Source organism: Podarcis tiliguerta, assembly GCF_965153285.1.
Source record: "Podarcis tiliguerta genome assembly, chromosome: 6".
NCBI classification, from domain to species: Eukaryota; Metazoa; Chordata; class Lepidosauria; order Squamata; family Lacertidae; genus Podarcis; species Podarcis tiliguerta.
The window spans coordinates 43,419,220-43,432,957 of record NC_139539.1 but is presented as its reverse complement, the minus strand read 5'-3'; the positions used below and the strand labels follow the sequence as shown (position 1 = coordinate 43,432,957).

Below are 13,738 nucleotides of genomic sequence, written 5' to 3'. Positions count from 1 at the left end.
TCATTTCGAGGCATACAGTACTTTGTTTTGGTCGCACCTGCAAAGGTGGGTATATAAATAGAAGGAAGGGCAGATGCTTCGCCGGGATATCTGCGCATGCCGAAGAATCCGGGGCATGCGCACTAGCAAGCACCGTGGAGCTTTGCTTTCCTTTTCCGGCATTTGGAAGCGACCTTGGCGGGGCCCCGGAACTTGGATAACAAAAACGACGAGCAGGTTGGCGAAGCTGGCTAAAGCTTCGTCATACAGGTTGCAGGGCAGGTGGCTGCGGGCGAGGCCTGGTGCATGGCGGTCAGGCGGCGGACTCGGCCCTCCACAGGTCGGTGCCGGCAGGGAGGCGGGGATGAGATGGGGAGATGCTCATGGGGGTGGATGGATTTTCATCTCCTCCGCCGAGACGCTGCACCCTGGGAGAGAAAGAGGGGGTGCCCCCCGGGTCCCCTCCACCAGCAGAGCCCCCATTGCCCCCTCCTACGTCCTTTTTTGCACGACTTACCTCTCAGATTCCTGCCCAAGAGGTAGGAGCCCCGCTTTCTTTTTTTTTCTTCCCGGACGCCTTGCAACAGCTGCTTGGCAGGCAGAAATTCGAGTGGAGATCTCCCCGACTGTGTGGGGAAGCAGTACCTGTTGGGTTTCTGCCTGCCTAAATCAGAGGAGCTCTTTCTCCATGGAGGGGACTATAGATGACGTTGGGGACCCCTTTCCAACTCTACCATTCTGTGGGGAAAGGTGGCTGGCTCCCTTTTCTGCGAGGGCTCTTGCGTGCAAGCAGAGATGAAGCGACCTGATAATTTCTCATCAAGCGTGCTGCGTGCTGGTAAAATGTATGGCCAGGAAAAGAAAAACGTGACCACAGATGGTTTTCTGTAGAATATCTCCCAGCTCCTTTCCCGATTGGTAAAATCTCTCCCAGTTCAGCATCCCTCCCCCAGTTATATCTCTTCAATCCAAATGCTAACACTTCATCCATTATTTAGGTTTGGTTGCTGAACCCTCATCTATAACCCTTGGTCTGTTAATGTACAATACCATTTGAAGAATATGGAATCATGTCCTTCAGGAGGCTACTTAGCAAATGCCAGTTATTTTCCTGGCAACAGGAAAGGGGAGAGGAACACAAATGTATAAAAAGCGCAAAAAAAAAAAGAAAGTTTCTGTAGCTCCATGGCAGATCATGCAGTATGCCCTAGGTTCAATCAATATATGGCATCACCATATAGGAAAGACCTCAGCCCCTGAAACCCATGGAGAGCCACTGCCAGTCAATTTAGAAAATCCAGAGCGAGATTGTCAAGACTCCATAAGGCAGCTTTTTGTGTCCCAAATTATGGAACAGTAACAGAAAGGAGACTACGTGCAATGCTAGCCTGAATTTCTTCCAGTTGTATGACTAAAGTTTCACCACAGGAGGTGGGGGGGGGGGTAGTTGAAATGGCTTAATTGACCAGATTCAGTTTGCAGACTGCCAGTTCATCACTCCAGACTGAAGCTGGTGCTATGCAGTTATTGTCTTTCATGGGTCTAAGGGTGTAGTTGTGCCAGTTTATGGACCAAGAGATTTTGACAAGTCAGCAAAGCTGCGGTCTCATGTTTACAACATTGGCCAGCAGATATCTTTGGGGAAAACCACAAGTAGGACATGAAGCCAACAGTACTCCCCTGTTATTTGACCCATATCAGAGGTAGGCTGTCTCCGAACATGGAGATTTGTCATGACGAAGAGCCTTTGGTAGACTTACATTCTAGTCCTGTCCAAAGAATTCTACTTGGATTACTTTTCATATAAATGTGAAGAAGAAATTTATATATAACTTGCTGTTTATGTTTTAGTTCTAATATGTAGAACCATCTTATATGTGGAATACATGTCTAAGGAGCCACCACCAGAGCACAATGGAGAGCTTTGGCTTACAGGCAACGACCCTTTCTGATGGAACAACAGCCTATGTTCAGCAAGATGCTAATGGTGAGTAACTTTGGTGCTGTAGTGGGTGCCTTCTTGTGGCTTGTGAGATTGGGACTGATCCAACCATATGATTAATGTTCAAAGCACTATGCATGTAGGAAGATCTTTGGACATATACACTAGGTTAAAATATTTTGTTGGACAAAATTATAGTGGACAAATTGTTCATGTTTTTCAATTTAAATAAATTAAAGATAAAAACAGAGTAGAGTTTAATGTGGTTTTAATGGTGAGCTTTTAGAAAGAAGAATGTGATCTGTGAATCCTGATTGACCACAGTATGTGTTTGAATAACCAATATGGTACACATGCAACAAACAAAGCAATGTGGCACCTAACTGCCACACTGAATTGGATGGATATATGCTACAGAAGCAAGAGTGGAGTAAAAATGTTAAATTTTATGGATGTCTCAGTTGGAATGTGGTTTCTGACTAAGTGATTATAAAGTGTTTCCCAAGGAATCTCTATTTAACCAAATGAGGCAAAGGAGAACTCTCATTTCCTTGTTTTAAACCATTACAATATCTTTTTTAAATGATGTGCATAATTGATTGCAAAGGCTATTGGCAGAAGAGTTCTGATTTTTATTTTTATTTTTTTAAAGTAATGTTTGGGTTTCTCTATATTTACTGACACACCAATTCTTGTACCCAAATATCTTATAATGTAGGTATATATTGGCTATGGTTGCAGTTTTATATATACATACCTGGGCATAAGTCTCATATAACTCATTAAGACTTATTTCTGAGACCATATACTTAGATTGCACTGTGAGGCTGCAGTTAATTTATGTTGCTTTTGAAATTACCTTGCTTCTGAATAAACATGCAAAGACTGAGCTTCCGAAAAGCACTTTGCTTTGTAATTATTTTCCTTGATAAGAGATTGTCAGGTGAGCCTGGGTGAACATGTTGAATCTTGTTAACCTGGAGGGCTTTTTCAATGCTGTAACAAATTCTCTTGTCATCTGTTTCAGGAGAGAAGTTAATTGAAGGGCAAGTGATTGAACTTGAAGATGGATCCACAGCTTTTGTCCAACAAGTAACATTGCAGAAAGGTTAGGAGTAATAGATGTATACCTATTTCAGAAATTTGGGGAGCTTTCACTGTTTTTTTCTGTTTGCAATTTTCTCTGTGAGTGAACCTCTTGTGGAATTTTCACCAAGCAGTAGTGCACTTCTCACAGTTAGAGATGCATATTTCAGGTAGAAACTGTAAATCAGCAGGAGGCACACTCTCATGTAGAGAAGATAAAATGTGCTGGATTTCAACAGGGCTGCTAATGAGTAAATTTGCCTAAGGGCATCTGTTTTGGACCTACTTGATACTAATCTTCCGCAAGAATAATATTTTGTGTGTAAGCTGCTGTAGCATTGCAGTGCAATCCTGTTCATGATTACTTAGAACTGAGATTCATTGAGTTCAGTGGGCTAACTCCCATTTTGGTGTGCCTAGAGTTGCAATCCTATTCATACTGTCATGTGTGTACATACCATTGTTTCCATGAGAAAACATGCATAGAATTGAGCTGTTAGTTTGATCAAATATGCATCACAACTTAAATACTCCGAATTTCTTATCTGAGACTCATGTTACACATCATGAGGTAAACAGGTTGTAGATTTCAGCTTGTAGAAATCTGGGCTGTACTAATTCTGGTTGGAAGCTGTGTGTCGTTTTCCTTTAATGCCCAGAAGGCAGGAGGCTTCTGAATGCCAGTTGCTGGGCTTCCCATAGACACCTGGTTGGCCACTGTGATAACATAATGCTGGATTAGATGAGCCATTGACCTGATCCGACAATATATTCTTACACCTCCATGTAAAAACAGTTACCTTGCATGTAGTCATGTTGTAAAGAAGGGAGAAAGGTTCCTCTCCCTGGTGTCATCATTCATCACATGGAAGAAGCTTTGCAGTGGGAGGAGCACTGAATACTAGCTGTGATAATAGGCTGCATTGCTGCCTTTTTATGCAATTAGATTTTTTTCCCCCACTCGTGTCATTGAATTGACATGGACTGGCTTCTCTTCAAGGATTATAGAGCAAGGGCCCTGTAGGCCTTTGAGCAAACCATGGCTAGAATTCTTGAGTTGTTCTTGTCAAGTCAGCTTTGTTTACTTTCTGTTGCATAACAACCTTACGATGCATGGGGTTTATTTTTGTGTATGTTCTATTTGTTCTGTAGAGTCCATCACATTTGAAGATGGTCAGCCAGTAGCGTTGGAAGACGGCACTATGGCTTTTATACATCATGCTCCGCAAGGTAACGATCAGTCTTTGAACCTTCCTTTCCACATACTAGGTAAAATAATTCATACACAGTGGGTAGTATTCAATGATAACGAGTCGCTTGATTAAAGTTAATAAATATTACTAACTTCAGTTAATTCATTTCAGTGCATCAACTCTGAGTATAACTTAGTTGAATGCAACCCAGTACTCTAATAAATGTGATCACAGCTGTGTGTGTAGCTATTGGGCTGGACTCAACTAAATTGTTGGACTAGCAGGAGCCAGTGCAACAAGTCCCACTAGCACAATGGGGCTTCATCCTCCCCATATGCCTCCCAGTTGGCTCTGGGGGTTTGGGAAAACTTCAGAACAGTGCATGGGGGGAGGAGACGGGAGCTCATGCTGGGAAGCAGAAATGCTTGTGCTGACAGAACAATCATAATACTGCGACACTGAATTCCTCCCGTAGTCTTTTTAAAGTCAAGTCATAAAACAATTCAGGTTAGTGATGAAGAGAGAGAGCTCTGAAGGAAACTCTCAGGGGGGGGGGGTCGGAATCAGATGTGCAGACAGATGGTGTGGCTCTTTGCATCACTGTCAAACCTGGAGTTGGAGAACAGAAAGAGTCAGCAAGCTTAAGAGCTCTGTCCTCGCCCCTCTCAGGATCAATCCTGATTTGGAGAGATAATTGAAGACTACCCTTGACTGGTTTGGATATCGTGGTAAATGGTGGTTTAAGGAACTAGGTAACTTTCTGTTAAGAGTTGGAAGGGCAAGTGCTTGAGCATATCACTCACTCTTGATGCTTCACAATATGGTTTGGTAACAGGGACTGTGTTCTGTTTCAGTATCTTATCAAATCCTTTCCCTGTAGCCATACAAAATCGTCCTATCCCGATTGACAAATAACTACCAAGCAAGTAGATTGTTCCTTATTGCTCTGCAAACAATTCAAGGATGTGTGGAAATCATTCTGTGGTGATTGTATAATGATTCCACACAGCTTTTGATTGTGGAATGTGTTTCTTTCATGTTGCAATTTGCAGCCATAAATAGAGTTGGATTCTATTGGTGTTTGCAATGATTGAATTTTGAACTGCCGTGAAGATTTTGCCATTGATGCTTTTAACTCTTCATCTTTTTGCCAGCTCTAAATGATCAAGAGGTAGATAAGTAGCAATTAGAGCTGACATGTGCTACTACAGTGTTTGTGGTCCCCTCCAGAGGGTTATGACCCCAACACCATAGAAGCAATCCAGCTGGAAGATGGATCCACAGCTTTCATTCATCGCCCTGTCTCCCTGTCAGTGGGCAGCACCACACTGACAGTGCAAGCAGATGTGGGACTGGAGGAATTGGCTGTAGGAGACAAAGATGATTCCTTTGAACTTCATTCCATTACTGCCCTCAAGGACTATGCCAGTAAGGTGAGGATATTATTCTGCTTCTGTGGAAGATTCAAATCATCCTGCTTTGTGATTCTGCAAACAGAATGAAATACCAAGTTTCTAGAATGATATAAAAGTATTAAATGTGTTTATTTGAAGCATTTATATTTTGCCTCTCCATCAATATTGGCCCCCAATATCCGGCACTCATGGCATCAATTCTCCTTGCCTGGTGACATGACTCCACTTTTAGAGTATGTGTGTGTGTAACAGATGGAATGGTGACTTGCAGGACTCGTTCAAGCTTAACTTCTTCTTTATGTTGCTTGGCAGGGCTTCCACGAGGAGGAAGTGGAGAGCAATGGGAAGGAACCAAAGGTTCCTGATAGAGTTTACCGCTGTGGTTACAGTGGTTGTAGCCGCCTCTTTACCACATCTCATCATTTGAAGGTAAGTCATCGTCGTAAGCTCACCATGTTGCCTTTTAGAGGACTAACAGCTCTGCTGTACCTATAATGGGAAACCATTGATGCTGTGGAAGAGGCAGTAATTTACCAGTGCAAGCTTAAAAAAAATATCTTTTGGAATAGTTTTTAAGAGGCTGGATCTGATGCAGTGATGCCAGAGAGAGCCTGGGTACAAACCTCTTCTCAGCCTCTATATTTTAAATTTTAATCCGTTTTAGTATTTTCACTTTTTGTACGTTTTAAGGTAATGCTGTATTCCCCCCCCCCGTTTTTCTTGTTTCACCTTTTTGTAAACAGCTTAGGTTTTTTCAGTCAAGTGGTGTATACATTTTATGAAATAATTAAAGATAAATATTCCAAATTGGAATCGCCCCATTCAGTTCACCTGAGCCTCCGCTGTCTTCACAGGTGCATGAGCGGGTTCATACAGGTGATCGTCCATACAGATGTGACTTCTCAAGCTGTGGGAAAACCTTTACTACAGGTAATGTGTATCAAGAACAAAAGATGATCTTGTTCAAGTGGAGTTATGCAGGTCTGAGAAGGAAGATCCAAATGTAGCAAGCTGAGGACTATTGAGCCTAAATGGATAACGAAATTGAACTAAGTACAAGGTATAGTTCCTGGTGACTCAAGCTACTTAGCTTACCCGAAACTTCTAAAATCAGTGTGCTGCATTTTGAGTAGTCTCTTGGAGTTGCTGTGCTGCTTGCGCCACCTTGCCACGCTGCTAACCTTGCATAACCTTTTCCCTTGCAGGTTATAGCCTGAAGAGTCATGTGAGAACCCACACGGGTGAGAAGCCATACAAGTGTCCAGAGGATTTATGCACCAAAGCCTTCAAGACTTCTGGAGACCTGCAAAAACATATCCGAACACATACCGGTATGTCCCAAAGTGTTTATTATTTTAATTTGGGACTAGCCCAGAGCAGAAATCTAAACAGAGGGAGGGGGGGGTGAGACAAACCCAAATACTCCAGAAAGAGGCAAAAGGGCTACTAATATTTTTTTTGTCCAGATTCTGTACCAAATAATTTCATAATTTTAATCTAGAGTAAATTGTGCACATTTATATAAGTGTATTTCTATGTATAATTTTTAGTATGGGATTTGCAGGCACCATTTATCAGCTCATTTCCCATGCTCACACTTCCCAAGTATAACAGTTAGCTGATTGGCATGCACTTTTTTTTCTTTTTCTTTTTGGCCCACATGGTTTGATTTCAAACTGTGTGGGCAAAAATAGGTCACCAAATGTCATGTGACGTGAAGTGACTGATACCCACCTGCCAAACCTGTCTCTCGGGTGTGTGGATCCAGCTCCCCACCCCCAATCTAGAATGAGGCACTGTTCAGGTTGTAGTTGCCTAAGGGAAAATGATGGAGGGCCTTTCAAGCCGTCATGCTCATACTAGCTTCACATACAGCAGTTGGCTCTTTGACACCATAATGAAGATGGAAGACCTCTGCCCAGCCTGGCAAAGTTGCATTCTCACAATTACAGTGTAGATATATTGTTCACTTAAAGGCAAGAGTGTCTTAAAATGTCGGTGCTATCACAGGCTTGCTAAGGATGCCTTCTTTCTCTTCTCCTGAAGGTGAGAGGCCTTTCAGGTGCCCTTTTGAGGGCTGTGGCCGCTCATTCACCACCTCAAATATACGCAAGGTCCACATCCGGACACACACTGGTGAGCGACCATATATGTGTCCAGAGCACAACTGTGGGAGAGGGTTCACTAGTGCCACCAACTTCAAAAACCACATGAGAATCCATACAGGTAATATGTGTGTGTGTGTGTGTCTTAATTTTCATATTTCATTAATGGGAAACACCATACAGGCAATCCTCAGCATGATATACTTTCACAATCTGTGGGGGTGGTGTCACTTGGTTGAACTTTATTATGTGTAACACACCATCCCAGTGACACATTACTGCATTGGGGAGATCAACATGGAAACTATAGCGTGCTTGCTTGCTTGCTTGAACCAGTTGTCATTTGGCCAGTTAAAAGAAAATACGTATTGAACTACTAAAAACCAGTAGAGTGAGATTTGAAGCCCCCTTCCCAATTGCTTAAAGTACTCTTGCAGTGTAATCCTATATATTTTTGAAAGTAAACCCCACTATATTCAATGGGGCTTATTACCTAGCAAGTGTGTTTTGGGATTGCAGCCTTTGCTTTATGCCACAAACTGATACTTAATCCTTTATATTTGCTGCTTCTTATTTCCCAGGGGAGAAGCCATATGCGTGCCTGGTGCCAGGCTGTGGGAAGCGCTTCACTGAATATTCTAGCCTTTACAAACACCACGTGGTTCACACACACTGCAAGCCATACACCTGCAACACCTGCAGCAAAACTTACCGCCAGACCTCTACGTTGGCTATGCACAAGCGCACTGCGCATGGAGAGCTGGAAGCTACAGAAGAGAGTGAACAGGCCCTCTATGAGCAGCAGATGAGACGTGAGTAGGCACTAGAGGTTTGTGGGAAGCTTCATATCTTGAGCCTATATACTGTATTCTTGTCGCTTCTTAGCTCATTGCCATGCTTCCTTGTGCTTCCTAGTTCTTAAATCAGGCTTCCTCAACCTCGGCCCTCCACATGTTTTGAGACTACAATTCCCATCATCCCTGACCACTGGTCCTTCTAGCTAGGGATCATGGGAGTTGTAGGCCAAAAACGTCTGGAGGGCCAAGGTTGAGGAAGCCTGCCTTAAATGCTCCCTTCTGTTGTTCCTGCTTTACCTTCAGAGAACTTTTTCAAGGCCATTTCAATGCCCCCACTCAAGTAGAGCACTCTGCTGAATCTCCTTTCCTTGTTCTCCCAGTTGCCACGTTTGATATGCCTTCACTGAAACACCAGTGTATTGTTTCTGTGAAGGTGGAACACGAGGAGGAGCAGGAGGATTGCAGGGCTGTGCTGGTGACTCTCGTATCTCAGGATGGAGCAGGGCAGGTATGGAGTCTGCAGAACTTGAAACTAAATCCACAGAGGTAACAACTCTCCCGTTTTGTTACCTCAGACAGGTCAGATCAGATAATCTTTACCCTGAAAATGCCCTAATCCTAAACATTGGCTATAGTACATCTGCATGCAACATCTACTTAAATCATGTTAGCCCCATCCTCCGTACTTAGTTGGACAAGGGTTCTAATCACACCAGTTTGGGTGAATGAACATTGCAGAGCAGGGTTTTATTTATCTGTTTGTTTCATAAAATACATACACCATACACTTGATTGTAAAATAAACCCCTCAAAATGGTGAATATCACAGAGCCTGGGATAGCCCCACATTGGACAAAAGATTCCTGCATTGCAAGGGGTTGACTAGATACCCCTCATGGTCCCTTTCAGCACTACAATTCTATTACTCTATTACCATATATTCCTATTAGTGCTGATGTAGTCCAATTTTTCACCATTTGCGTATGCAAGGAACATTATGATTTCTGGTGAAGAACATGCCTGTGTGAATGAGCTTTTTGTCACTTGACTACTTCTATTCCCCCATGCTCCCAGCCCATGAATCGGCTTGAATCTTTTCTTTTTAATCTGTAGCCTGCAATTTGGCCTGACTGCATTTTCACCTGCTCTTTGCAGGTCCGTCTGTCTCCTGAAGACTTGCAAGTACTTGGCTGTGATATCACCATGCTAACACAGAATGGCACAGCAGTATCAGTACCCCAGGAAGATATTTCAGCAAGTGGTACAAATGTTCTGACTACAATTGGCGCCGATGGGACTGAAATACATCCGGTACTTATTTCTTCTAAAACCTTTGACATAGTCTGGGAAAGTGTTTGTGGGTTTTTTTAATGTAATGGTTGTGCTGCTGTGATACTTTTCAGGTTACAATAGTCACTTCTGGGACAAAGGCATCCGAGGATTTGCCCACAGCATCCATCCACCACCAGCAGCTGACAGTGCTAGCAACAGCAAAGGACACTTATATTGCCGTTCAGGTACTTGATATACACATCTTTCTTAGAGTTTGCAGGCACAGGTGTTTTGGTCATGTTGGAAGAGAGGCTCTTGTCCCCCTCCCCAAGGATGCATATAGGTGATGAGTCTGACCTCATACTGCCTTACCACTATGCAGCAGAAGCCACATTTTTAGGGCATTGATTGACACAGAGACCAGCCAATCATGAAACTAACTGTTCCTTCTTGTCAGCCCCTGTTTCAGTCACACAGAGCAGGTTTTTAAGTGTAAAAATAATTGAGCACCAAACAAATATTTGAGCAGAGAACAATGCAGGCTCTTGAAAAGCTAATCAAACGGGACAGCCAGTCTGAAGCATCAGGTGAAGGAGCAACTATTAAAATTCAGTTTGAAACCAGGTACTTGTGTTCTTTGAGGAGTGAAGTGGGAGAGCAGACACTTTGTTGTTTTTTTTTAACTTGGTAACTTCCATCTGGGTTTCAGACTTCTTTGTTCCCCATCAATTACGATAAGGAGAAATTGCCTTTGTTGTGAATTTTTGTAGAATGTTTAGGGATTTCAAAGACCACAAAAAGTACTGTACTCTTTTCATCTTGTGATTTTAGGATTTACAAAGAACACATTAATTGTCATACAGAGCAATATTACTGTATTGGTCTGAATATAGGTTACACTTTTCCCCCAAATCTGGCTTGTATAAAACCTGAGTGCAGCCCATAATCACACTTTTACAGGTAAGGAAGCTATGACTTCAGAGATCTCATTTTAGGGCTGTGATCTCTTTCAGGGGCAGCTTATATTCAGACCAGTACCATAAGTAGCTGTCCCTTGTAAGAAGTCAGTCCATTGAGTTAAATGGGGTTTCCACCCAGGTAACTCTGTCTAGCAGCGGTAGGGACCCTCTGGCTCTGCACCAGGCTTGGTCCACCAGGGGGTCCAATTTTGCCTGTGATTTCCCCCCAAATCATGCCTATCAGCTTATGTCATTGGTAACATCATCTGATGGATGGTAGGATAGGCTTTAATTCTTCATTGGCTGAGCACCCAATTTCCGGCAGGGAACAGGATTGTGCAGCGGGATTGCTTATCATTTGAAAGGCATTAAAGTCCTTTGCCTTCTACTTTAAGTGAACTGGGGAGGGGGCATCTTAAAGCTGAAAAGGGCTCTTTGAAGCAGCATCCCCACCTCCATTAAACAGTTTAAAAAACAAGGGAGGCTGCTTCGAAGAGTGCTTTGACAAAGCTCTTTAAGAGGCTCAGTGCACAGGGGCTGTCTTAAAACTGCAAAGTACTATTCGAAGCAGCTCCCAGAAACCACATTTTAAACATGACTTTTAATAGAAAAGGGTGAGGCTGCTTCAAAGACAGGTTTTGCAAAGGCTTTAAGATAGCCCCTTGCGGTCTTGTTTGAGCCTCTAGGGGCATCAGGGGTTTGAAGGGGGAGCATGGGGAGACTTGCAAAGTTACAAAAGGGATTTTGATAGATGGAGGTCTCCACCCTCTCCCAGTTGTGATGCCGTAATGACGAGTGGGTAAAATTTGGCCAATGAGGTGGATCCTATCAGGCTGTGACCTGCAGAGCCAAAAAAGGTTCCTCACCCCTGATGTATGGGATAGATGAAGCCAAAGACTATATTGTATGTTCACAGCTGCCTGATTTCCTTTTGTGCCCCTTTTACATTGCTACCTATTTTCTTTTCCCACCATGCAATTACTTCATTTCCACATAACTTCCTATGCTGTTTCTTCACTTCCCCGTTGAGCTACTTCTGCTTCTGCATATCTACTTCCAAATAATTTGCAGTGGTACCTTAAGTTACAAACGCTTCAGGTTACAATCTCCACTAACCTGGAAGAGTTACCTCGAGTTGAGAACTTTGCCCCAGGATGAGAACGGAAATCGTGTGCCAGCAGCGCAACAGCAGCAAAAGGCCCCATTAGCGAAATCACGCCTGTAGTTAAGAACAGTTTCAGGTTAAGAACAGACCTCCGGAATGAATTAAGTTCATAACTAGAGGTACCACTGTATGTATATAGTGTCTTAAAATAATTTGTGTGTGAAAGAAAGCCAGCAGTGGTTAACTTTGCATCCAATGTTTACTTTGAAAAGTTCCGTGTCTTTAATATTATCTTTCTTTCTGCCAAATTGCACTGAGATGCTTGCTTTGTCTTGGGAGCCAGTTCATAGGCCAGAGATTAGCAAGTGGACAGTCCATAACCAAATCCATCTCCTTGGATAATGCTGGTTGGCTCTTCAGTTGCCAGAGACAGAGGGTGTCCAAAAGTGGAGTTAATGATGTCTGTGACAATATGGGGCAGCATCCAGTGAACTTGTTCCACCTGTGCACCATAATCAACCAGTGTTCAGTCTGCAGGCAGGGCTGCTTGTGAATACGTCCTTAGTGCTAATCTCATATTACTATTACCACTTTTCATCCATGTACCTGACCATCACTTGTGTGTCTCCTAACCGAATACATATTTTTTTGCCATTTGGGTTCCTTTATTTCACTTGGAAACACCAGGCAACTCCATGCTGTCATTAGGCAGCTTCAGGCAATTGATTTTGGGTGTCATGAAATGTTAGCAGATTATTGATTATTCTGATTTTTTTATTATATATTTTTACTGCCAGGGAGGGAAAGAAGTGCTTGTGAGATTTTCTGCCTCAGGCCTCAAAATTATTTGACCTTAGGTATTAGTCACCATGACTTGGAACAGTGGGTGGTGGAGATGGGACCACTACTCTATTTAACTGCCAAGCAAACTTGAGAGTGATGCCGCCTTTTTCCTTTTCCAGGTAAAAGAGCAGCAGAGCTCGGATGATGCCATTAGTGTGTCAACCTCAGCAATTCAACAGGAGTCTGCAACTTTTAAGGTATCCACATCAAACAGTGGGTGCTGAGACCTCACATGGAGCTGGAGCAACTGAAGCTGGATGGACCGCTGGAGTCTTCAGAACCTCCAACTCAAAAGCCAAGTGATGGGTGCTTATCCTTCTGGACCTGAAGAGAGAGTCCTTAATATTTGCTGCCCTCTGTCCGGCATGAATGAGCTGATAACTGAGAAGCACAGATGGTGAAGTTACATGAACTATTGGATGAGACTTGGTTTAGAAATATTCCTCCTATAAGTGCTACAACATGTTTTATGGCCTCTTTAAGAAAGCCTTCCCTTAACTTTCTGAGGTGGCATCCGCACTATCATTCTGGCCCTTTCTAATTCCTGCTGAATGTTATTGGAGGAAGCACTTGTATTTCATTTCTTGGAGGGCTTGAACAGCCTTCATAAGATTATGGGACTTGCATGGCTGGGAAGGTTTATCTCTTTGAAGTTTTTAGCATTAAATGTGTTTTTAGCCATAGAAAGTTCAGGAAAAGGAATTACGGGTAGATGGGTGCTCTCCGCTTTTCCTTACCTCAGATACATGGGAGTAGAACGTGTTGGCACAGGAGCGGTCACACACTCTCTGAGCAGAACTGAAATGCACAGTACCGGAGAAGGACAAATATTAATGTGATGGCTGTGCTGTATGCATTTCCCCCCAATTATCGTGGTTGCTTCCCAGTCTCAGCAAGTAGAAAAGACTGAAGCAGATGTGCAAAGGAGAAGAAACAGCTTTGTATTACATTTTATTTGCCTCTTTCACTCTCTGAAATAACGGAAGACGCTAAATGTGTATTTAATAAAATTTTGGACTTGATGTTTTCGATTTTCTCAGCA

The 13,738-nt window shown here is 43.0% G+C and overlaps 1 protein-coding gene across 2 annotated transcripts; it reads left to right on the top strand.

The window, feature by feature from the left end:
• Nucleotides 1-109: 109 nt before the first annotated feature.
• On the top strand, nt 110-13,735 carry ZNF76 (zinc finger protein 76). 2 transcript variants are annotated; one of them, XM_083445770.1, is made up of 14 exons: nt 110-319; nt 1,831-1,966; nt 2,949-3,029; nt 4,160-4,237; nt 5,431-5,633; nt 5,928-6,044; nt 6,470-6,545; nt 6,821-6,946; nt 7,662-7,841; nt 8,302-8,532; nt 8,898-9,025; nt 9,673-9,828; nt 9,921-10,034; nt 12,816-13,735. In XM_083445770.1, exons 2-14 carry the CDS (start codon nt 1,855-1,857, stop codon nt 12,918-12,920), a joined length of 1,707 nt encoding a protein of 568 aa, XP_083301896.1. In that variant the 5' UTR covers nt 110-319; nt 1,831-1,854; the 3' UTR covers nt 12,921-13,735. The 2 variants fall into 2 exon arrangements, with proteins under 2 accessions (XP_083301896.1, XP_083301897.1); XM_083445771.1 differs by lacking the exon at nt 7,662-7,841.
• Nucleotides 13,736-13,738: the final 3 nt, after the last annotated feature.